This window comes from Penicillium angulare, assembly GCF_028827245.1.
Source record: "Penicillium angulare strain IBT 27051 chromosome Unknown utg000004l_segment0_segment0, whole genome shotgun sequence".
NCBI classification, from domain to species: domain Eukaryota; kingdom Fungi; phylum Ascomycota; class Eurotiomycetes; order Eurotiales; family Aspergillaceae; genus Penicillium; species Penicillium angulare.
The window spans coordinates 3,783,612-3,808,705 of NW_026623163.1; the positions used below are offsets into that span (position 1 = coordinate 3,783,612).

A 25,094-nucleotide genomic window follows, 5' to 3' on the forward strand; every position below is an offset into this window, starting at 1 on the left:
CTGTTTGTATGATAGAATTTTGTTTTATTTTCTTTACTCTTTACATAGATCGATGCTGGACACCATTTGGATCCGAATATTAATTTTAATATTTATCATCTTTCAATTACTCTGTATTCTGCGACCCTACTAGGTCTACCTTGGCAACTCTAAGCTTAAAAGACAAGGAACCACAAGACAGTAAGAAGAAGACGAAGAATCTGCGCAAATATGTGCATATCTATAAGACAACGCTCACAGACAGAACAGAACACAAGAATGGTCAAGGAGGCAAAACATCACACGGGAGATGCAATCCGATGACAGTATTCATCAGTCATGACGATACATTCATCGTTCATGACTAATGGAGCGTGAAGAGGGATAATGAAAAAAAAGGTATTTACAAGGATAGAGATCGAAAATGCGAGAGGTGGCAAGGTGATGGAATGCGAATATGTCGTGGAAAGGACCAAAAGGAAACAGAAATGACTCATGGGAAACCATAGAACCAATGCTATCATATCATGTCGCCATACTTGGACTCATCACGAGGTGTAAAAGGAAATGGCGCGGGTCAAGGAGTGGGTATTATACATTCGAGAAGTAGGTCAGGTCAGGAATTTTGATGTAGAGTATGAGGGTGAGGATTAAAAAAATTTCAAAAGAGGGTTAAAAAAGAAGACTGAAAGAGTATCAAAAAGAATCTTTCAAATGTTAGATTAAAGAAATCAGGATTGAGTTCGGTTCTCAATCTGACAATTCAATCGGATGGTTGGCAGAGGAACCGTCCGTAGGTTCTTGTGATGAGGACTCATGCTGCTCTGAGACAACGATAGAGGGAGGTTCTGTCGATGGAAAATACTCCGATGGAGGGCTTGGTAATGCACCATCCTCTGCACCTATAGAGCCGGTTTGTGAGGGAGAAGCAGGCTCTTGAACTGTTGGAAGGCCACCATCGGCACTATCTTTACTGCCGGTCGTAGCACCCTGGCGTCGTCGTGCATTACGACGGTTACGACGCTCATCTTCAGCACTTTCTCTTCGTCGCCGTTGGCGCTCAGCACCCGCATCAGAGTTGCTTCTCAACCCCATGAGCATGCTAGCTGCGCGGTCGGCAACGTCTTCGCCTTCAGATACTTGTGCCTCTTTGGATTTCTCTTCTCCTTCCTCGGGAAGGGGGGACTCAGAAGGCCGTTTTCATCAACATGGTTTTCCCCATTAGTGGGCTGTTCAGAGGCGACATCGCCATCCTCATCAGGCGGCTTTGATCCAGAGGCCACGCGAACTTGATGACGTTCCTTTAGGCGAGCACGACGACGGCGATCGCGCACATCCTTCGTTTGAGGGGCGGCGGCACGTAATTTCTCCAACAAGGAGTCCATAGCACCACTTGTAGCGGGCGAATTTGGCTGCTCAACCGCAGGAGTGCCGTTGGCAAGGTTGACATTGACCCGCTTGCGAGCGAGAGATGCTTCAGTACGCTTCCTAGCCTCCTCAAGTCCAATATTCTTCTCTCGTGATTTCTATAGAAACATTAGTAAACGATTTTGATTCAGACAGAAAGTGGATCAGATAAGACTTACCTTCCACTCAAGCAAGAAGGAAGCCAGCTTTGCGAAGAAGTCTCGTCGGGCGTTTTCATCGCCATTGTCTTCGCCGTAGAAGACCATGATATCATCATAAGAATTGGACATTTCATCGAGGTATAGCTGCAGCTGCTCAGCCTTGCGGCGTGCGTCCTTCATGCTCCGTTGAACAATCTGACTGACACGGTCCTGGGGGTGGAACTTCTTGGGGTCGCTCAAGTTACCCGCGTCCAAGCTAGACTGGACATTCTTGACGTTGCTGATGTACTTCTTGGCATCGGTGCATAGTTGGTCCACGTTAATTTTCTGGAGGCCGACGACACCATTAATCTCCTCAAAGAAGCTCTCCCATTCGGGGTACTGATTGCGCACAATACGCTCCACCAAGTCGGCGAAAGTGGTCTCATTCTTGTCATCCTTGACCATACCAAGGCGAGCAAGCGAACTGAGCTTGAAACCCTGTGCTTGCTTATTGGCATCGTTCATGAAGTTTCCAATGTCCAAAATAAGACCGAGAACATTCATTAAAGCAACAGAATCTCGCAGAGATTCGCTGACGGTGACAACCTGTTGTAGTTTGGAGGATATTTCTTCATATTCATGCTCAAAGGAGCGCGTCAATGAAAGAGCTCGCATTCTGGCCTTCCAGTAGTGATTTAGCTCATAAGCGGTAGCCAGATAAATTTGGTCTTCGCGGGTGAGCTCGATCGGATCTTGTTCACGTTCGGAACTGGTTGCACCTGGGACAGTCCAATCCCGACTGTATGGTGCCATCAACTTTGAAACGTTCTCCGGAATCGTACACATCTCGTCTCTTTGCAAGAAGTCCATAACCACCATATTGTCCAACATGTCTCGGTCACAGTGGATGATCATGCGAACCACATCATCTGGAGGATACTGAGAAAACTTCGAAAGGGCGATTTGGAAGTTCTTGGATAAGTCGTTGGAAATGACCTGTTTCTTGTCCTTGCGCTGCTTGGTTGCAGTGCTAGCCCCAAATATCTTGGTCTCCTTGGCCATGAAAAGTCGCTCAACCTCGTCAAGTACACCTCTCTTGGCAAGATCGGTATATTTTTCTTCTTTCTCTTCCGCGGTTGGGGCATGGCCTGCCCAAACTGTTACTTGAGGAGTATCCACTTTATCCCAGTGCAAAGCCTTGAGCTTCTTCTTGGGGCGAATAAAGGGCATGTGGGTAGTAGTCGGGCCAGCCTCGCCAGCCATGTACTTGGGTCGCCAGCCAGAACCCAATGGAGCGTTGGGTGGAGGCGGGGGCGGAGGTGCAAAGCCACCAGGGCCCGGAGGCGGAGGAGGGGGCGGAGCACCAATGGAACCCCCTGGGGGCGGAGGCGGAGGGGGGAGACGGAGACCCCCGGGCCTGGCTCCGCCGGGTGGAGGAGGGGGTGGAGGAGGACCAGGAATACCCTTTGCACCACCTGGGGGAGGGGGCGGTGGTGGTAAGGGGATAGAACTGCCTCCTGGGGGAGGTGGAGGTGGTGGGAAGGGGATGGAGCTGCCTCCTGGAGGTGGAGGAGGAGGAGGAGGTGGTGGTGGTGGAACGATAGCAGTCGCACCACCCGGGGGAGGTGGAGGGGGCGGCGGAGGCATTGCTTTTTGGTCTGCCTCTGCCTTTGGTTCGGGCTTCGGGGCTTCTGTGGGAGTAATATCTCCGGCAGTAGCCTCGTCCGCAGTGCCTGTTGACTCTGAGCCTTCGTCGTACTTGGGGACTTTGAGGGCTAGCTCGCCTAATAGGCCAGTTGCTTGCGCAGGGTTCATACGCGGCCGGTAAGAGTCAATCATGTTACGAGGCTGTTCATGAGCCATCTCGTCACCTTCTTCAAGAATAGTTGGCACTGTGCCGTCAGGACCCTGGTCCATATCGGGCACATGACTTCGCTTGCGATAGGCGGATCCCAACGAACCGGAGTCCAAGGTACGACGGGCTTGTTCAGCGAATTCCTCGCTCGAATCGCCTTGGCCTTGGTCGTCCATCTTCTCACGCAACTCACGAAGTCGATCGGATGGGCCATGCTGACCCCAAACCTTACCTTCCAGCTTGAACTGAGTCTTAGTTCTCTCGAGCTGGCGCTCCAGTCGCTCCATAAGACGTTCTCGATCCATAATTCCAGGCATCTGCGATGGATCGCCTTCACCTGACTGGTTGTTCTTGCGGGCGTTTGAAGCAGCGATGTCCTGAGCATCCCGGAGCATCAGATACAGCTCTCGAGTCTCCAGTTCATTACGTTGTAACTCCTGAGCACGCAGACGTTGGACCTCCCCAACCTCGGCCTTCATAGATTCGTTTTGACGAGTTTGAAGCTCAATGATGCCAGCTTGCTCCTCAATCTGCTTCTGCAGTTTCTTAACCAAGCCATCAGCCCCAAGCTCCACTTGAGATTTCATCTCATCGCGTTCAGCGATAGCGGCCTCGGCAATCTGACGAGCCTCCAAGGACTCATCGTAAACTCGCCTTGCCTCGGCGTCTGTGTGCAGTCGATCCAAAAGGCTTTGCACCGTGAAGTTCAAGCCCTGACGTAGGTCAAGGTCTGGAAGCCTTCGGTCCATGGCAACATAGCTCATCATGGCATCTACCAGCTGAAACATGCGCAACCCCTCTTCACCGGCATTCTCGCGGATCAGAAGCATATGCTGCATTGCTGACAAGAAGTAGTCATGAGTCCGAGTGCCATTGATCTTGGTTGCAATTGCATCCGCAATTTGAAGAGGATCACTCATGTCTTTCACCTCGCCTTCAACACTATCCTTAATACTACTACCCTCCCGCTGGAGCAGATCCTCATAGTCGATTGCCTCATTTTCCCGGAAGCGTTCAATCTGTTTGTCGATAGCGTCATACTGGAATCCTTCCATCTTAGTCAAGAGACGCTTGACTCCACATGATGTGAATTGGGCTCGAATATGGCATCGCAATTGAAGGTCGGTTTCGGCTCCATCCACCAACATGTTTATGAGCATCATAGTGGACACAGCATACTCCATCAGAAGATTCTCCATGCCAATACCTCCACTGCGGTACTCCTCACTGGCACCGACTAAACTGCCCATCTTGCCACGGCCATCAATGGTAACCTCGACAATTCGCATCCAGGCGTCGAAGCGGCCAGTTTCATTATGGTCGTGCTTGACCTTGTCAAAGGCCTGAAGAACTTTCAAATGACCTTCTCCCTCGGCCCAGTGGGACAGGAAAGTCAGCACTTCACTAACAAGTTTCCGAGTATTAAGGCGAGGAGATGCCAGAGAGTTGACTAGGGCTGTAAGAACACCCTGGTGCTCGAGTGCATCATCGGCACCATATTTGTTGTTCATAAGACATTTCAAACATTTAGCGATATCGTATTCGCGATCGAGATCCTTGTCACCTGTCGGGGGAGCGGGCACCGGCCCAGATGCTTTTCGTCGATTGATCTTTTGAAGAACATTTGTTAGGGCCACTTGACCTTGGGCCTCAACAAAGGCTTTTACCCAGCTATGTTCAACATCAGTATTTGCAGTCAAGGTAGAGGATGCCGAGCGAGGCTAAACCGGGGGGGGGGGGATCTTACCTGATCGGCTGCGTCCGCAAACTGACACTCAAACTAGCAAGTTGTTTGGATGTAATGGTATCATCCATCACCTTCTTCACATACCACTCCGGGCTACCCTCTTCATCTGCCCGTTCCAAAAGACCAGACAGCCCGTCATGACCATGAGTTTGACGAGCGTTTTGCCTTCTCTTCTGCTCTCCTTGTAACTCTGTCAACCGGTCTTGATGAACCAATGTCCACTTTTTCGACGCCGGATACGACATCATTTGTCGTTTGGCCTGCTCCGGAAGATTTTGCCAACCTCGCTTGTTCATCAATTCAAGGAATAATTGATCAACGATACGATCATCTCGAGGTCGGGTAAGGTATTGATCGGGTGGACGAGGCACGGCTGCGGGGATAGGTTGCGCCGCTTGCCAGTTAGACTGAGCGTTGGATAGCCGGCCTGCACTCCCACTGGGAGGCATCGCATTGCGGTCGCTTGAATGCGAAGTTGTGAGTGTGCGGCCGGATCCATCAGATGTATAGAAGGCGTTGGAGCCGCGGGTATTAGACGAATGAGAGGAATATAAGCTAGCTTGGTCAAGCGAGGTCCGGGAATTTGAAGAAGAATCAATCGAGGAGTTATGGCTCATGCCAGTATTGGCAGCAGAGCTCCCCGGACGTCCCCATTGTTGATATCTAGCTCCACGGTCGCCAGATGTACTGCTCGTCATTGTCAAGTTCGAACCATGCGGGGGAGGGCGGGGGCCGGAGGGGTGTGTCGCTGAACCATTTGGTGCAGATGATGAGGCCCACCCCGGAAATGCATGGGAATCGGAACCGGACTTGCTCAAATAGTTTGTAGAGCTCTCATGGCGCGAGTCGGGTCGGGCCATGTGATCGATGGGAATGGGTGTTCTGGTATCCGAAGGAAGACTTTCGAAGGGAAGAGACGTAATACCGGGTGCGGGCGCAACGTTTGCTGGATCGAAATCTTGTGTCATATCAACTGACTGTATAGACGAGCGTTTTGAATAACGAGACGATCGAGAACCGGCGGCGCTCCCTGGCGGGGCTAAACTGTCGTAGGAACCACCATACCCATCGTACCGTTCATCCGTTCCCTTGTCTTTGTACAGTTTCCTCCCAAAAAAGGACTTCCCAGCTGAGGTTTGCCTGGAGGTCTTGTCGGCATTCGCGGGCATGTTGGTGAGAGTGCGAAGTGGCAGGACGCAGCATTAAGGGCGCCCCTCGCACACTATCCAGAAATTACCGAGTCGTTTGATCAAATCGAGGAATTCGTTAATCTTCGTGATGGCAGATCGCCAGATATCCGGAAAACGAAAGCGAGAACATCCACCGTGATGCAAGGTGGTTTTGGGTGCTGAAGTCCCTCCCTTGGGCCTCCGTTAGTATATCCGTGGTGTGGTTGTTATGATGATGCGCGGAGAAATATAGGATTGTTTTCCTTGTCGAAGATCGCACACCATGTAAGGGAAAGGATCTCTCACCGGCAAAGAATGAATAGGGGAGAGGGGAAACCGAAAATGCAGATATGCAGCGAGTCCAGGGTCGATCAAAGCACGGGCTTTCTATCACTCTTCAGTTAGGGGATCATTATCATTATTCTATTTAGGGGCTTGTCACCTGTGCTTAGTCACCCCTGTCACTTAGGCTGTCCGCACGTGAGGTCACGTGCTGTCTGGGGAAGATCCACGGAACGCGTGCTTCATGTTCTTTACTAACTGCTCTTTCATCTGGGAATTGGATTTTATTTTAATTGGATATCATTTGGACCATATGATTCCAGACAAAGAGGTGATGTCTTACGAATTTCTCTCGTGTGGGGGTTGAAATTAAACGAATCCTTTGTCCGTGGGGTATTCTGCAGCCTTCGGGACGATCTACTTCTCCCCCTGATACCCAGAACACCCGGTAAACATCTCCGCTATCTTATCCCCGAGGCACCAGAACCCAAAAATCATCACAGACACTCGCCCGTGATTTGGAGAGTGTCTAGGCACTATTGGCCTCTTCAAAATGGGCTCAGGCTACGCAAAGGTTGGTAAATACCGCTATCTCTATCTCCCCTTGATGGAACCTTTGCAGCCTAAGCCTTGTTCCCTGGCCAGATGAACTGATTTCAACTTGTCCACTCCAGACTATTTTAATAACAGGATGCATTGCGCTCACATTCTATGTTCTCATCTCTTTCCTGATTATTCCGATCTTCCGACGCTACCACCAACGATATTCCCAATACCTTCCTCTACATAGCATCTCCGCGCATACCCTTTCCCTACGAGATCGCATGGCTGACGCAGTCATGCGCTTTTTTCTTCCACGGTCATGGCAACCGGGTGCCCACATGGAGGACCACGCCAATATTGACATTGATGACGATGAAGGGGAGCTTATGCTTGGGATGGGTATGGATGCCGCGCGTCGAGAAGCCTTGGAGCGACGGCGCAGTACCGCCCCAGATACCCAAAGTCGACTGAGTCGAGAGTTGGAGGAGGGCTTCATGGATGATAGCGACGACGAACACAATGAAAATAATGGACGCAGTGGACGCTAAGGTGGGGGTTCACAAGTCTAGTCTGTGTTTTATTTTAAGATATTTGGTCATGGGCGGCGTTCTCCTTTTGTTTGTTGTCAGCAACTTTTTTGTCTTGACACGATTCAGCCATACATAGTAGCTGTTGAACAGGCTTTGCATTGGGTACTTGGCGTAGCCAGAGCTACCTGCACATTCCAAAGTTATGTACATGATATAATCCTGCTATACCCATTGCCCATAACCAGGTTAGGTCTATAACAATTGTCTACGTAGCACGTATCACAGTTGTAAGTTAATTAGCACATGGTACATGGCATCTTTCTACATAGCGCACTTTTTGCATACATGATAAAATAAACTATAAGCGGGCCCATCAAGCCTCTAGACCCGTTCCATTCTATTCTAAGATGGGATTTTCCGCCGTTTCGCTAAGATCGACAGTCTTCAGAGCCCCACCTGATCGTCGCACAGAGCACTGCTTCATACATACCCATGCCTTAGGGGATAAATGGAATACAACGTGTAAGCTAAAAAAAAACTGGAAGTTCAAGTTATGAATATTTCATTTCATTGGTATCGTAAATGCTGCATTTTCCGCAATATCCAAGCCTTCCGAAGAGCAAGGTGGAAGAAATATGAACAATCGAAAGAAAAAAGAAAATTAAAGAAACTCATGCGCATCAAATCAGGGACTATAGTTTTTGTTCTCATGCAAGCTTAGACCAGGCTTTGTTTGTTTTACTTGCGCTGGCCGTAAGCCTTGGTAGCGTAGTCACCCTGGTGGACGATCAAGTCCTGAGGGCGGTAGTCCTGGCGGCCGGAGAAGTAGCTGTCCAAGATAGCCTTGGTACCGTTGGCGTAACGGACCTGAGCATCGATGGAAGTACCGGACATGTGGGGAACCATGGCGTTACCACCGCCCCATGGGTGCTCGGCGTAGCGCAGAGGGTGGTCCTTGGGAGCAGGCTGGGGGAACCAGACATCACCACCGTATCCGCGAAGGTGGCCAGACTTGAGGGCTTCAGCAACATCCTCCTTGACAACAATAGCACCACGGGCGGTGTTGACGAGCCAAGCACCGGGCTTCATCTTGGAGATCAGCTCCTTGTTGAACAGACCACGGGTCTTCTCGTGCAGAGGGCAGTTGATGGTGACAACATCACACTGAGCGAGCATCTCCTCGAGGTCCTCAACACGGCGGCAGCCAATCTCCTTCTCGACCTCAGCGGACAGAGGCTGGTAGTCGTAGTAGAGGAGCTCCTTGCAGTCGAAGGGCTTGAGACGGCGAAGGACACGCTCACCGATACGGCCGACAGCGACGGTACCGACGACCTTGCCCTCAAGGTCGTACTCGTTCTTGGCGACGGCGGCAACATCCCACTCGCCGTTGCGGACCTGGTCATGGGCGGGGACGAAGTTGCGAACAAGAGTCAGGATGGTCATGACGACGTGCTCAGCGACGGAGACGACGTTGGAGCCAGTAACCTCAGCGACGGTGATACCACCGTTGGTCTTGTTGGCAGCGTTGAGGTCAACGTGGTCGGAACCGATGCCAGCAGTGACGGCAAGCTTCAGGTTCTTGGCCTTGGCCAGACGCTCAGCAGTCAGGTATCCAGGGTGGAAACTATCAATAATATTAGCAAATGTCGTAATATGAAAATCCTTTATGGGAGGGATGCGAACGGAGTGGTGATGATGACCTCAGCGTCAACGAGCTCCTTGTCAAAAGTAGAGTTCTCACCCTCCTTGTCGGAGGTGGTGACCAGAGTGTGGCCAGCATCCTCGAGCCACTTGCGGATACCGAGCTCATTCTCAGTGGTACCCAGCAGAGCAGGCTGCTGCTTGGAGTGCTCACCACCCTATATCATAGATCAGCAATATTCCAGGGAGGGATTAAATGAAGTCAATTGGAGGATTACTCACGTCGTACAGAACAAGAAGAACTTTACCCTGGAGGTAGGCAGATGCGGTTAGCGTACGTGCATTGGCAAAGGCACCAGTGGGCCGAGCAAAAGTGTTGGTGGCGAGTATTGGCTTGGAATTCCCCGAGAGGAACTGGGTAGCAGGCCGTCGCAATTGACGGGAAAGGGAACGAATAAATACCATTTTGAAGTATGTGTGTGTAATCAAGAAGATTTAATGTGAAGATGGAAGAGTGAAAATAAAGCTGTGAAAGGGGAGTTAGCGGGACCATTTTATATATTGATTTCGATGAAGTCAACGAGGGCAGAAATATTGGAGAAACCAGCTAATGGGAGCGGGGGAGAGAGTGGGGAACAGCCTGCAGGTGATTTGTGTAATGACACTTGAAGTGTAATGAAACATAAGGGGGAAGCCGAGTAACCGATCCACTTACCCGTTATTCAAGTAAAGAAGAGTTAAGTTTGTGAAGAGAGTTGAGAAGATGTATTTTGCTTGGGTTTGGGACCAGTATTATATAGGCAAACTCCCCTCCCCTCTCCAACGCAGCCCCCTCTTTCTGCCATGCATTGTACAAATCATCAAATAAAGTGGAAAGCCTGTGTTTTGCGGCAAGCGGGACCACGGGAGGGTGACCGGTCGGATGGGGAACTGTAACCACTCAAGAGAGTGGAAACCTCTCCGCATGAGGGACAGGAGGGGGAAGCCAGTTTCTGGCTCGTGTGCAGCTAAAACTGTAATCTTGGATTCTTGGTGATCCTCGTATGAGCGATCATGGTCCGTGCATTAGTGCGATGATACCTACGTAGGCTTCCCTGGTGGTCTGATACTCCCAATATACAATGTGCGTTGATCATACATATGTATCATTGTATAGATTTACAATTATGGGAGGGGCATGCGGGGAACCTCATTTTTGGGGAGAGCGGCTCTTGCGACCGGACTCTCAACCAAGACGTCATGTTCTATGAAGCCCAACCCTGTAGTACTGTCCGTGTAGGGTGTACAATGTGAACGCCGAGAGTATCCCGATGCTTGTCGGCTCTGTCAGCTCGTGTATGTCTCTTCTCGTGTACATGTATGTCTTTGTGGCTCCAATAAAGTTCCAAATTTCAAGCTGGTTTCCCACGCTAAACTACTTTGGGATAGCCCCCCCGCAGTGAGGGGTTGATTATCTAATGAGGGGTAAAAGCTTGTGGATTTTTTTTGTTTGGTAAAGAGGAAAACAAGATATGAACAACAAAAGAAAGAATCCCAGTCTGGCTTTAATGAGAATCAAGGCCTCGGCTCCCAGTACAGTCATCTCCGTGGAGGTAATAAAAGATGCCATGATCCCGCCGGAGCTTAGGAGACGGATTCCCTTTCTCCGCCGAAGTTCGGCCTCTGAATATTTTCTCCAATTCCGATAGACCCGCTCCTCATCCACACGTCCCCTTCTCCGATGAGGAGAGTGACCTTGTTGGGGATGCTCACCCTCATGGATCCACCGTCAAAATAATATTTCAATTGCGAGGCTGTGTTTCCGGGTTTCGTAGCCTGTTCGAGAATTTGGAGTCGCTCAATGGATTCTGTTCCACAAAAGGAATTGGGCGCCGCGAATGCCTCATGTTCACTTCTGAGGTTTTTTTTTTTCTTGCCGATGATTCAATTTCTGGTCAGCCCTTCACGAAGGTCGTCTACTTGCGACAGACGGTCTCCCAAGAGGACTCCAATCTCCAACCCGATCGGCCATTCAGATTATACATCAAGTAGCGAGCGCAAGCTATGCGGTGGCCACGAGCTGCTTGAATCTCCAAATTCTCAATAAATGGCACATCTCCATTACCAACAAAAAAGCATTGGCCAAGGAATTTCCGAGAGCCGAGACGGAGAAGACATCGTCAAATCTTCTGGACTAACATTAGCAGGAATTGAGAGCTCAAGTCGCTTTCCTAGTTCGCGGCAGTGACAGGCCATGCTTCTGCCAGTGACAACAATTGCGCAGTGAAACAAAAATGAAACATCTAATTTCTAGGGATTAACATACATCAAGTGCCCATCCATGCCCCCTTTCCTTAAACCCCGGTCGCTCGAAATGAACCCGAACTCGCGCGGATCATGCGAACAATAGAAAGTGGACTTACTCAAAACCGCAGCGGGGAACAACCTTTTTGGCACAACCCCCCAAATCACCTCGAAAGAATATCGCTCTTGTTGAATTATGAATCAGCATCATGACTATCATCCATCTTACAATCACGATTGCGCGTTCAAACTATCACCGGGTCCCAAAATGAGCTTGCTCAAACTTCAGCTGGTCGCAAAGGAGAGACAGCCCCGCCAAGCCGAGTGAAAGTGCATGATCGTACAGCAACAGAACCTGAGAATGATGTAGTTGGTTGTTTGAAATGAAGATATCACACTTCAGGCAGATATTGGAATTGGCATCCAATATTCCAAGGTTTGAGGGTATGTATTTCGATCGGATAGATGAGCTAATATATATATACCCAGCACTTGGATAGAAGGCTACCCAGAGTCGAAATATACAGGAATTCGTCTATCGTACGGAATAAAATCAATAAAAGTCCATTTTCATTCTCTACAGCACTGCGCCTTCACTTAATTCAGATAAATAGTTGCAGCGAATGCACAGAATAGTATCTGTTAAACCTGGCTAATCACACGCTGCGATTGTTAATCCGTTTATCTCCGCTCGGACACTCGGAGATACGCAGTTCACGCTCTCGAAGCCGCAACATTTCTTCTAATCCCCTTTCCACCTTTACCATTCCTTCTTTCCGAGCGTTCTATTCATACTATCTTCATTATACAATAAACAACAATCCCCATGCCTTTGAGATTGCGGGCATCACCATTTGTGCAGCCCTTTGCGCGCGACTGCATAATACGCGACCACCCCAGCCCCAATTTCTACCGACTCTTGTCAAGCACCCCACGACGCCAAAGTAGGCTTCGCGCTCGCCTTGAAATTCCTCCTCCATTTCCTGTCACAAAAACATGCCCTGAGACTACATGCAACTGCCCATCCACGCCATCCATACCCGAGGGGTTACCGATCGATTATGAACAAGCATTGAATGGGACAATGGCTGCGTATGCGCAGCAGCTCTTAGTCTGCACCGGGCAAAGAGATTGGACGAGCCGAATCGAGAATGATGGAGAGAACCAGGGCTGGGGAAACCTTGTGAGAGGCCTTAAGAAGCTTCTCGGTCGTGGGGGACCATACCTCGATGTATGTGGCTAATAGGCTCCATTACTGCATGAATTATTTACTAACTAAATTACTTTCCCATTTTAGCCATTCAACAATATTCTTGTTACTGCTTCTTCTATTTCACCTGCTTCGAATAGTCCCTCCGCTGCCTCAGGTATCCTCTTCCCAAGCTTCAAATACATCCCCTCGATCCCAACCGAAGTCCTCTCGTCCTCTGATGCCACCGACCTGAGAACATTTGTTCGTGCATTTCTCCTCCCAGAACGACTACACGATATGCACTCATCTCTACCAGACTCGAAACAGATCGACATGGCAAGAGCTCCCACATTGGCATCAAATTTCCTCGGTACCGTGGATATTGAACACTCGCCGACCATTCTTATCTGCGGACATGGAGGTCGCGACATGCGCTGTGGCGTCATAGCCCCTGCACTCGAAAAAGAATTTGAACGGGTATTAAAAGCACAAGGGTTTACCTCCGCCGGAAGCGATGGCACGACAATTGATGATCCCAAGCATGCAAACATTGGTCTGATCAGTCATGTCGGTGGCCACAAATACGCTGGCAATGTCATTGTTTATATTCCACCAAAGATGACGATCAACGGCTCAGAACCTCATCCACTAGCAGGTAAAGGAATCTGGTATGGCCGTATAGAACCTAAGCATGTGCAGGGTATTGTGGACGAAACTGTTTTTGGCGGCAAAGTCGTGACAGATCATTTTCGCGGTGGTATTGACCGGAATGGAGACATTCTACGGTTATAGAGAAGGGAGATATGGAGCATCCACTGTACATTTTGTATGATTATTGTATATTCAAGACGAATAGATACGAGAATAGACCCTCCCATCACAACTTTGGAAATATGTTGATCCCAATATCAAAGACATACGTCAGCCTAGGTGACTTCATAAAGTCTGGATGGCAGCAATTCGGACAATTTATAAGCTATTCGTACAGAAAGGCGACCTCGCTATTCATACCACAGACTATCCGACCCAGTATATGACTTTGAATATTATCAAACGAGACAATGGGTATAGATAGCCTTAAGCTGTCTCTTTACGGCGCTCTTGTATGCACTGGCGCTAGTCCCGATCGGGACTAAGCCTGGCGGGCTCCGGGGAAGTTTTGATGATGAAAGACGAACAATCCACGATCTTCAACTTAAAATCACCACGCGCGCCACAGCGCAAGGCTTCTTTTTTTTTTAAATTTCGATTTGACATAATGAGACATTTATAGCTATGCATACCCTATCGCGTATCCGATCGGTCTCCCTCGCCGCGCAAGTGCGGAGGTGCGCTCGCCCTGGCGTGCGCCCATTCGCTCTCCCCTTCAACACCTTTACTCGTCTTTCCACGACCACAGCAAGCACCCGAAAGCTTGATCTTCCCGCCCTAGACAAAAAATGGCAAGCAAAATGGCAATTAGACGCGACTGCACCGCAAAGCAACTCCGATTCAACTACCGAGTCCAAACCGAAGTCCTATGTTCTGTCAATGTTTCCATACCCTTCCGGGACCTTGCACATGGGTCATCTCAGAGTATATACCATTTCAGATGTCCTGTCAAGATTTTATACGATGCGCGGTTATGATGTTATACATCCCATGGGCTGGGATGCTTTTGGATTGCCAGCAGAAAACGCGGCAATTGAACGAGGTGTTGATCCTGCAGAATGGACGGCGCAAAACATTGCGAAGATGAAAGCTCAATTAACGAGCATATCTGCATCATTCAACTGGGATAGAGTATGTGGTCTCAATTGAATTGGTCTTTATTTCCTTGCGAACGAGAGGATTAGCTGTGACGGTGACCTGACTCGAAATTACTATCTAGGAACTTGCGACTTCCGACCCCGAGTTTTACGAGCACACCCAACGGATATTCCTGATGCTATACGAGAAAGGCTTGGCATATCAGGCGGAGGCTCTAGTCAACTATGATCCTGTCGACAAAACTGTGCTCGCTAATGAGCAAGTTGATGCCAATGGATTCTCATGGCGGTCCGGGGCGAAGGTCGAGAAATTGAATCTGAAACAATGGTTCTTCCGGATCACAGACTTCAAGGAAATGCTATTGAAAGACCTTGACTCACTTTCTGGAGGATGGCCGGAGCGCGTCTTATCCATGCAACGAAATTGGCTTGGAAAGTCCGAAGGCGCTAAGATCAGGTTTCCGGTTGCCGTTGATGGGACCAATGTACATGTCGATGTGTTTACCACACGGCCAGATACCCTATATGGCGTTGAATATTTGGCTCTTTCACTAGATCACCCGATTGTTCTGAGTGCGGCCGAGAAAGATGCTTCCCTTCGCAAGTTTCTGGATGAAGCAGCGTCTCTTCCGCCTGACTCGAAGGCTGGGTACCGTCTCACAGACGTGACGGTCACGCATCCTTTGCTCAAAGTTGACGAAAGTACTTCACACTTGGAGAGAAAGCTGCCTGTCTTTGTGGCGCCATATGTTCTTAGTGATTATGGTGAGGGTGCAGTTATGGGTGTGCCGGGCCATGACGCTAGAGATATGATGTTTTTTAAAGAAAATGCAAACCCTGAGACTATCCCCGTTGTTATTGAGCCTGAGATGAAAGAAAATGACACCCAGACCATAGACATTCCCGTCAAGGATGCGAAGGCTTTCACACAGGAGGGCATTCTTACCTCACGATGTGGAAAGTACCAAGGCATGCACTCCAAGGAGGCTGCGCAGCAGATAGTCGACGATCTCAGTAACGAAGGACAGGCAAAATTTGTCGAAAGCTGGCGACTACGCGACTGGTTGATCAGCCGGCAACGATATTGGGGGGCTCCTATTCCCATTATTCACTGTCATGAATGTGGTCCTGTCCCTGTACCGGAAGAAGACCTGCCAGTCAAACTGCCCAAAATTCAAGGCGAATGGCTGAAGGGCAAAAAAGGCAACCCCCTGGAGTCTTCTGGGGAATGGCTTCACACGGAGTGTCCGAGTTGTGGAGGACCAGCAAAGCGTGATACTGACACCATGGACACATTTGTGGATTCATCTTGGTACTATCTCCGTTTTCTGGACTCGGCAAACAAAGATGCACCATTCTCGCCTTCGTCCGCGCGGCCAGTGGATATCTACATTGGCGGCGTCGAGCACGCTATTCTACATCTACTCTACGCTCGGTTCATTTACAAGTTCCTTGCTCAGTCGAAGCTATTTCCGGATTCCAACTCTGCTGAAAACTCAATAGCAGAGCCTTTCAAGGTACTTCTATCCCAGGGCATGGTGCATGGTAAGACTTTCACAGAGCCATCTACCGGCCGATTCTTGCTTCCTGATGAAGTGGATATCACCAAACCCGATAAGCCCCTCATCAAGGGTACTGATATCACCCCCAATGTTTCCTTTGAAAAGATGTCAAAGAGTAAACACAACGGTGTTGATCCAACTGCCTGCGCATCCAAGTACGGCGCAGATGCCGCCCGTGCTCAAATTCTCTTCTCGGCACCAGTCAGCGAAGTGTTAGAATGGGATGAAACCAAGATCGTCGGCATTGAGCGTTGGTTTGGTCGTCTTTGGAAGCTCGTCATCGACGCGCAACAGACTCTGTCTAACACATCGTTCACTATTCCCGTGGGCGATTTGAAGAACCCCACTGGCCATGCTATGTCTCTACCGGCATCGATCCATGAACTAAGCGACTCCGATGCAGATGCGATCCTAGCAACCCATAATACTATCTCATCTGTCACCACCTGCATCGAGAAAAACCCATATGGCCTGAACACTGTAATCTCAGATCTGACAAAGTTAACAAACGCTCTATCTTCGGCCCCACCCTCCTCACCTCTTGTCTCCTATCTATCAATCTCTGCTCTCCTTCGCCTTTTAGCACCAATTGCGCCTGCACTGGTCTCTGAGTCCTGGGAGATGTTACATGAGTCGGTTGTTAAGCGATCAGATCCTACTGTGCCTTTACCAAGCATCTCCTCATCCCCCTGGCCTTCCACACTTCTTACCTCTGAACAAACAGAAGCACTTTCAACCCGAGGGGGTCAAACTGTGGCTGTTCAAATCAATGGAAAATTACGTTGTGCTGTGACAATCCCACGCTATCCTTCTTCGGAAACTACGCCTTCAAAGGGAAAATCCCCTACACCTACGAAGGAGGAACAAGACTGGATTATCAATCAGGTCTTGGAGACCACCGAGGGCAACCTATGGTTGCGTGAAAAGAATGACTGGGAGAACAGGCGACGAGTTATTGTTGTCAAGGGGGGTAAATTGGTGAACGTCGTGTTCTGAGTTGGTCATTTGGTTGAATTTGATGACTTTCGAGTCTAATCTCATTCCTCCAATATTGTATTTTACATGCATGAAATAGAACTGTATATACATGTATAAACAGGAACCATGATTCAATCTGAGCCTGCATATGTATTCCCAAAAACTTCATGATTGAGGATCAATAATCATTAGACTCGCTCTGAGTGACGCTAAAAGGAAACCAAGACAGTAACATGCGTAAATAAAAATTAATCTGGAGGGAGGAACGCTGATAAGTCTCTTGATGTTCATTAACTAGAGAAGCTTGATCCCCTTGAAGTCGCAGGGGTGGAAACAGAGGAAGAGAATGAGACCAAAGCATGATATGACTCGGTCAGAGGCCACAGGAGCCGTGCAAAGGCCACGGCACCAAAAACAAGTAACAAGTAATACGCAATAGTCCATCCGATGCTTAATTGATCATCTTCAACCTCGATAGGGGATCCATTGAAATCTTCCTTGCCGCGGGTCATGGGTCGGTCGAGAGGTTCGACGCCTTCAACACGGCCCCAGAAGCGTGGCAGGCCACACCAGTTACAGAAGCTGTGGACTAGAATGACAGCGAACAAAGAGCCGGTGCGCAAGTAAACAAAAGTGGCATACCAGCCGAAAACAGTGGTGTAGCCGAATTGGATGAGAGAGCGCACCAAGGCCGCCCATGCGGGGGTGTCCGGGTGGGTGAGGCGAAACTCATAGAAATGATGAATGTGTGCAATGCCAAAGTACAATGGGGCGATGAATACAATATGCTTTGGAGCCACATGGGCTAGCAAATGAAGTGGGATGATAGCTGAGCGGAACATGATCTCTTCCGTGAGCGGGCCCTGATATGAGTGTTAGTACTTAATGTATATGGAGATCCATGTTCGATGTTCAAAACTTACAGCGACATAATTTCTCCAACCGATCCAGCCTCCAAGGCTTTCGGAGAGTTTACTTCCCCGGAGCCACGATCGCCATTCTCCCTCTACGACACCACGCTCAAAAAGTGGGCCAATGAAAAGGATGGCCGTGAGGAGCAGAGTGCGGGCAATATCGGCGAAGCTGATAGGCCACCAGCCCAATAGAGTGATTGCGGCGGCCAAGGAAGAATTTCCTTGATCAATGATCAACCAGAGCACGACCAATGAAGACAGAATACAAGAGCCCGAGACGGCGCGGATGCGGGCGCGGATCACGGATGGGGCATCGCGGCTGAGACTGGGCGAAGGCCGAGTTGTGGGTGACAGATAGAAAGGCACCACATAAACCAAAGTAAGGGCGACCTAATAAATCGGCACGAAGGTTAAAAAAAAGGGGGTGGGTTCTTAAATCCTCCAGATTTTACTGGAGATGAGGATTGAAGTAATTTACCGAGAATAGAATGACGGTGTGTACCGATAGGGACGGCTCATCTGGAATGGATTTAGCTGATGTGTCTGAACAGAACTGGAAACTGGAAACTGGAAAAAAAAGGGAAAAAGAAATACATCATCATCATCATCATCATCCACTTACCCTGATGTTTACTGTACAGACTCTTGAGACGATCCAGGATGCCGACTGGAGCCATAGCTCAGATAACCAGGTAGATAGAAGGACGAAGAGAACTTGAATCTTTTGCACTTAACAGTTAACAGTTGATCAAAGGGCAACAACGTCTTTTGTTGGGCCATGACAGTACATGACACACATACGGGTCCGAATGGGTGAATGGGTCCAGGGGAAAGCGGGGGTTTGGGGAGAAATGGTAAAATACGGTAAATACCAGAAGTCGAACCTTGGTTCAGTCAATTCCAGCTATTGTTAACCACTAACAATACTATCTACTACACTACTATACCAGCAATTAACAATATCTACCAGGTAAAGACCATTTTTCTTTTTTGCAACACGAGGGTTCCTGAATTATGAGGCATCATCTGCACCTCACCCCCCTGCACATATAAATTTCCCCATCTGAGTCAATGCGAGGGGATCGTGGGTGTTAAATCTCCGAGCTTCACGAGTTTCCAGGGACAACTGATACTGTTATTGATATCCAGGAGTAATTCAAATTTGAACAAGCCAATATTTGCGACAATCTGTGAGGGCACGCCGGGAATACTGGCCCCATTAAACCACATGAGGTCAGCGTGGAGGGCGCTAAGGATGGGACAACGCATTGACTCCACCAAGGGCTGGACTGGACTGAATCCGAATATAGAGGGAAGTAGAAACTCGAACTAGAATTAGGATCAGGCATTGACCTACTCCAAGTACTAGTTCATGGAGTATACAGAGATCATAAACTATAAACACCAACGCTACACTTCGGGAAAATTTAGAATAAAATCAAATCAAAACTAAATCTATCAAGGAGAGAGAGAGAGAGAGAGTCCAAGAGTCCACATGGCCCGTGCCATCTTGCATAACGCGCACACAGTGATAGGCGTAGAGTGGTTCATAGCCTTGGGTGCTTTAGCGGGCGCTACATCGTACACCGCTGGGCAACAAAATTCCTCCCCCCTTGATCTTCTTCAATGTCTCACGTCTCATGTTGCTGCGAGTTGTTATTGTTTTCAGTCCTTGTCTGCCTGTCGTTTGTTTTCTAGTTTAATGTCCCCTTCACGCTTGATGCTCTTTTTAATGTGCTGAAACGATTTTTCTCTGACTTCACGCCTCCTGATGAGTTTGCTGATCTCCACATTCTTTTGATTCGATTCTACACTCTTTACTAGCTCCCCGGTTATACACCAGGGTTCTTGTCCATTCATTCTTGCATTACCAGCAAGCAGCATCAGCATCAGCAAGCCGTCGAGGGCCTCCACATTCTTTACAGTGAAAATCCCAAGGAAAAACACTACTCAATTGGGTTTGGCACGTCATTGTTATTTATTGCTTCAATTCGGATTCTTTGTCAATTGTTGCCGATTTTTGTTTATTATTATATACTTTTTATATTTTTATTCTCAGTTCTTCGACTTCGCCTTCGACCTTATGCGATTAATTGTGATTTGACTTGATTCGACATGCCTCACCACCACACCAAGTCAGTTTCTCCACCTCCCCGGAGACGGAGAGTGTTAGAAGAGCGTAGCTCCGCTCATACCAATGAAAGATCCCCCACGCGCTCCTTGCGGAGGATACAAACACAAGAAGACGTTGATGATATCTATATGGCCACACCGTTTCCGACCAAACCAGAGCAAATTTTGTTACCACTTCCAGGCAAAGGCCAACGGGAGTACATCTCAGATACCGGATTCACCTATTCTTCGACTGCAGGTCCTTCAGCACCAACATGGGTCTCGCCAACTTTCAGCCATGATACAGGGAGTAGTCCCGAACAACCATCAATCGGGGAATGGGATTCTTCGACGGTCGATGCAGGCAACTCGCCCCCTCAGATGTGGGATGAAGATCCATCATCGAGCAAATCATCTTTGCCCGAGATCTCATCAGCCAAACCAGAGGAATACGTTTCCGAGGAATCGGATCCTGAGTTTTCAGATGATGATCTGATTGTACTCCCCACTGCCACGCCAACTATCAAGGCAGTCGTCTCTGAACCCCCCACATCCCCCAAGTCAGAACGAGAGGAGGACGATGATGATGTATCGACCATGGGATACTCCAGCCCTAACGTCCAGCCTATCGGTGCCCCTTCCAGTCCCAATTTTGTCACATTAGACAATTCGAGTGTCAACTTTTTGCCTCGAGGCCCGGCTTCTAATGTCGACTCAGACCCACGATCGAATTCCTTGTCTTCATATAACTCGCGAGGAACCGTCGTAAGGCATATGGGCGCAACACCATGGATCTTCACAGCATCATCCGACCAAGTGAACCTTTCTCGTTCACCATCTTTCCGTTCTAGCCCGCCACTTCAATCAGTGGCATCGTTCCGCTCCGGGTCTCGACGTCTTTCTACAAGTCGATCACGGTCTGCGACTTCATCCTCGCGCAGTCTTCGTTCGGTCTCTGACATTGTAACTGCTATTGATAATGGTATCCCGATTCAATACCCTCGTATTCGTGCCCCATCGTCTAGTTCACGTGCGGAAACCTCGGTGTCTTCAGAACGGGATTTCACCCCGGGTCCAGCTTCTGGTCGCTGGAATCCACATCTTTCCAGAGTATCATCTGTCTGGTCAGCGGAGGAGTTCGCGGGTCAGGAATATGCGGGCCCAGTCTCTGAAGAGGAAACCTCAAGCAATGATTCGGAGCCCGCCATTCCATCGTCCGTTGCGCTCAACACCAAAACGAGTGGATCGACGGTCTGGCTAGTGAACGACTCCGACGCAGATGAGCACCTCGATAGCTTGACCAACCTGCCCACTCGCAATGGATTCTTACACAGCTTATCCTCCGGCTCCAAGCGAAGTAATAGCACGAGGAGTAACAGCATGCGCAGTCTCAAGCGCCCCGGAACCGGGTCTAGCACCATTCTGCACATCCTGCCAACCTGGGCTAAGATCTATTACCGAGCAGATGCCCTTGGTTTTCATCCGACTTTGTCTATGATGGAGCCCAGTCGCCCACCCTCTGCTCGCCCTGGATCTGCCCGCCCTGGAACTAGTAACTCCAGCGTCTTCAATCTGATGCCTCATCCGCTCAATGTGCCCCGCCCTCGCTCACCAGAACGGCCTCGCTCGCCGGAACGAGTACACTTTGCTCAGCGACGCATCGATAGTGATCCCCGTGACCCGCGTGCTCATTGGGTCTCACCGCCAGAGTCCGAAAATAGCGAGGTAATTGGAACTCACCGTCACCGACTGCGACACAGTTGGTCACCGCATCTCTATACCGACCGACGTACGATCCAGCACTCGGCCAGCGTATGGACGACTCCTTCCTTTGATTCAACAACGGAACCCATCTTTGGGCGAAGGAATATCCAGGTCTACTCATTCTGCGTGGGATTCATCTTCCCACTTGCCTGGATCATTGCCTCTTTTCTTCCACTGCCTCCCCAGCCGAAGATAATTTCAGAAATGATGGAGTCCCCAGATGATATAGAGGCAGCGCTCGAGTCCCAGATGATGGGTCTGCAGCAACGCCGCTATAATAACGCTCGCTGGTGGCGCAATCTGAACCGTTGGATGATTTCACTTGGAGTCGTCATTATAGTAATCATTATTATCCTTACTGCCATTGGTACCACGACCGGCTTCTGATAATGTTACTGATACCCTTCCTGCTCTGGCCTGTCCTGGCTAATCACTTGCCAATAATCGCCTCTGGCTTGCGCCTCGATCTCTTATTTAAATACGTTCCTACGACTCGGGCCTTTGATCCCATGTCTCTTTCACTCAACTTCACGTTCAATCCTCCAAGTTTACATTGATGAATATTCCGGGATATACTACATTCTCTGCCATTCGACCTCGATTCCACTTTCTGCTTTTTACATTTCAATGACTACCACACCAATACCGGTTTCGTTTCTTTCCCTCAAACTACTGTGATCTTATCGACCGTTTCAGACATTCTTGCTCGAAGCCATGACTTATTCATTCTTTCTTCTCTTCGCTGAACATTTATCAACACGACTACGTGACACGACTAAACGCAACATAATATTCCCCTTCTCTTCGATGCCTGTAACTTTTTCTCTGTCTCATTCGTCTTCATACATTCTTCTCTTCTGTTCTCCAGCGATAGCTGTACCCTTTCTATCATTACCCTTTACTGTTCTCTTATCTCATGTCAATTGACTTACATATACCTGCCAATCGAATTGTATGCTACTTTACACTACGTTCAAAATAACTGTTATTCAATCTTTAGATATTAATGCCCATTGAAGTTTAAAACAATAGTCCTTTTCAACCTCTAAAACAAAGCTGAGTATTATGTCTACGTCTGGACTTAACATTAGTTAAGGCAATACGTCATCGCGCATAGTAGCTGGAATCTATCCATTTGTACGTATCGCTTCCTATGATGCATCGGTAACTGTTGTATTGGGGAACATGATACATCCAGAGCGGCGAGTCAGCATTCTGTATTTAAGATGTGATCAGATATTCTAGCAATTCAGACCTCTTCTCCTTCGGACTACCCTACCGGTCTCTGTCTTAGTATTCCTACTATCCCCTAGAGGACGCTCCTGGTTCGCAGACAGGACATCTCCTATGATAAGATGTTTGGCGTGGGTGTCTTTACTCACTACACTGTGTACCCCCTTGTCTACTTTTTTCATGATGGCAAGGGTCTTGAGGGAGGAAAAAGAGTTATCGATTCAAAGATAGAACTAACTATTGCTTCGCTTTTGCATTTGCACAAAGAGTGCAGGGAAAACCCAAAAGGCAAGATACTGGCTACTGCCTATTATTCAAATAGATAAAATCAATTATTTAACTTGATTCTCAACGATCCCAATTCTAAACGGTGATTGGCCTCTCAAAACACATTTTCAATATTCAATGACCTCGATGAATACAATTGATTTCCTTTAAGTGTCAAACTCTCTGTCTGCCTCATCAAAAGCCTCACTGATGCGATCAGAAGATGGTTTGATCTGACGAAAGATACTCGGCGGGAGTTGCTTTTGGCCCTCTTCCTCGAAACGACGTTTCTCCACATGTAAATTATCCAAGTATGTCCGCGCTTCTGGTCCTAGACCAGCCTTTTTAAACAAAGGAGCCTATCCAACCGTTATCATAATGAGTCTTGCATAGTGGCGTGGACCACATACCTTGTTCTTGGCGGAATGAATGGCATCTAGAAGAACCGGAGCCATCTCATCATAGCTTTGAAGGAACCGATCTCCTTCTTCAGCGTTCATCGGCTCGCGATCCGCAAGGGATTTACGCGTAGACTTTGCCGAAGTTTGCGCAATTGTCAAGGATCTAGCAACCCCAAGAGCAGCTGGAATTCCACCATTGTAGTTGTCCAGCGATTTTTTCGCCGACTCAACCTTGTCCGTTAATTTCCGCATATCAGACAAATTTTGGTCTATGGTTGTTGCGCCCAGCACAACCGACACAACACAGAAAGCTCCAGTAAGGAGGGTACTCATTTTGGATACACGCATGGTGATTGGGATTGAGAGGGGCTGTGGACAGCAATTGTCTTGAAATGTCACGACGCGGTAAGCAAGGTGTAGAAGCCAATCGTAACATGAACCAATCCAGCTGGGCAGACCAGCTTATATCTGGAGGGATCGGGGATTACGATATGCCCATACTACAAGGTATGTAGTCATGGTCGCCAAAGGAATCTGCAAGGATCTGAAGATAATAGCACTTTCTTTCTCCATCTCTCATTCTTTGTCCCGAGGTGTAGTAATGAGGGGGACCCAGAATACTTGCCACATTCCCGACTGCCCTGTCGATCTATCTAAATACGAATTAGTATTTTTATTGGTCACAGGGAATCATTGTCTTTTTATATTTTTGTGCCTCGTTGAGACTCAAGGCTCCTTGCGTCTTGCTGTGGGGGTAACCGAAGCAGTAGTATGGTCACTGGTGCACATATGTTACCTTTCAAGATTGTTCTATACCTGTAACATCACTTCTATACTCATGATCCATGGCCATATCAATCGCGGATATTCATTTTGTATGCAGCAGAAATTGGTTCGGACGCCGAAAATGGTAATCAGGCTGTCAAAGAGGGCTGCTTATGGGTGGCGAGCAGAAGAAAAACATGACTACCTACTTGACCCATGTTATGTGCATATGTTAAATCAAAATTGGAACCAATGCCACGCAAAGATCATTTTTGAGGTTTCACAGACACACATGGATCTTGAGGACTGTTACACGCATACCCCTTGGGTTATAATAAACCTAACAGTATTTTATCACTTTCAGTTCCAGCCTCTGAGCTGTAACTAGAGTGGAAAGAAAAAGAAACTCTGTCTCATCCAATATTATAGAAAAAAAACTAAGAATCTCTGATACAATAGCGAGAGGAGAGAGGATGTGTGTGTAACAATTCTCAAGATTCACCATGACAAAAGATGCTGCATCGCAGATCGGTGGATACCACTAGTACAATGAGCAACAGTATTACAAGTAGCTCCTCG

General features: G+C 48.5%; 8 protein-coding genes across 8 annotated transcripts; 4 read left to right on the top strand and 4 right to left on the bottom strand.

Annotated features, from left to right (window-relative positions):
* Nucleotides 1-729: 729 nt before the first annotated feature.
* N7478_005301 (formin sepA) lies at nucleotides 730-6,300 on the bottom strand (the record flags this gene model as incomplete). The annotated part of the gene is made up of 4 exons (XM_056921515.1): nucleotides 730-1,164; nucleotides 1,224-1,505; nucleotides 1,566-5,055; nucleotides 5,132-6,300. 4 exons carry the CDS (start codon nucleotides 6,298-6,300, stop codon nucleotides 730-732), a joined length of 5,376 nt encoding a protein of 1,791 aa, XP_056779552.1.
* An 835-nt stretch (nucleotides 6,301-7,135) lies between these two features.
* Nucleotides 7,136-7,673, top strand: N7478_005302 (uncharacterized protein; the record flags this gene model as incomplete). Its single annotated transcript, XM_056921516.1, has 2 exons — nucleotides 7,136-7,160; nucleotides 7,273-7,673. 2 exons carry the CDS (start codon nucleotides 7,136-7,138, stop codon nucleotides 7,671-7,673), a joined length of 426 nt encoding a protein of 141 aa, XP_056779553.1.
* Nucleotides 7,674-8,393: 720 nt separating this feature from the next.
* Nucleotides 8,394-9,761, bottom strand: fdh (formate dehydrogenase (NAD+) FDH1; the record flags this gene model as incomplete). Its single annotated transcript, XM_056921517.1, has 3 exons — nucleotides 8,394-9,279; nucleotides 9,339-9,514; nucleotides 9,579-9,761. The coding sequence occupies 3 exons, from the start codon at nucleotides 9,759-9,761 to the stop codon at nucleotides 8,394-8,396; spliced, it is 1,245 nt and encodes a 414-aa protein (XP_056779554.1).
* A 2,644-nt stretch (nucleotides 9,762-12,405) lies between these two features.
* On the top strand, nucleotides 12,406-13,563 carry N7478_005304 (sucrase/ferredoxin-like domain-containing protein; the record flags this gene model as incomplete). Its single annotated transcript, XM_056921518.1, has 2 exons — nucleotides 12,406-12,810; nucleotides 12,877-13,563. 2 exons carry the CDS (start codon nucleotides 12,406-12,408, stop codon nucleotides 13,561-13,563), a joined length of 1,092 nt encoding a protein of 363 aa, XP_056779555.1.
* Nucleotides 13,564-14,046: 483 nt separating this feature from the next.
* Nucleotides 14,047-17,077, top strand: N7478_005305 (leucine--tRNA ligase NAM2; the record flags this gene model as incomplete). Its single annotated transcript, XM_056921519.1, has 2 exons — nucleotides 14,047-14,553; nucleotides 14,642-17,077. 2 exons carry the CDS (start codon nucleotides 14,047-14,049, stop codon nucleotides 17,075-17,077), a joined length of 2,943 nt encoding a protein of 980 aa, XP_056779556.1.
* A 272-nt stretch (nucleotides 17,078-17,349) lies between these two features.
* Nucleotides 17,350-18,650, bottom strand: N7478_005306 (CAAX prenyl protease RCE1; the record flags this gene model as incomplete). Its single annotated transcript, XM_056921520.1, has 4 exons — nucleotides 17,350-17,922; nucleotides 17,983-18,363; nucleotides 18,452-18,492; nucleotides 18,596-18,650. 4 exons carry the CDS (start codon nucleotides 18,648-18,650, stop codon nucleotides 17,350-17,352), a joined length of 1,050 nt encoding a protein of 349 aa, XP_056779557.1.
* Nucleotides 18,651-20,088: 1,438 nt separating this feature from the next.
* N7478_005307 (putative serine-rich protein) lies at nucleotides 20,089-22,236 on the top strand (the record flags this gene model as incomplete). The annotated part of the gene is made up of 1 exon (XM_056921521.1): nucleotides 20,089-22,236. One exon carries the CDS (start codon nucleotides 20,089-20,091, stop codon nucleotides 22,234-22,236), a length of 2,148 nt encoding a protein of 715 aa, XP_056779558.1.
* Nucleotides 22,237-23,516: 1,280 nt separating this feature from the next.
* On the bottom strand, nucleotides 23,517-24,098 carry N7478_005308 (mannoprotein; the record flags this gene model as incomplete). Its single annotated transcript, XM_056921522.1, has 2 exons — nucleotides 23,517-23,708; nucleotides 23,760-24,098. The coding sequence occupies 2 exons, from the start codon at nucleotides 24,096-24,098 to the stop codon at nucleotides 23,517-23,519; spliced, it is 531 nt and encodes a 176-aa protein (XP_056779559.1).
* Nucleotides 24,099-25,094: the final 996 nt, after the last annotated feature.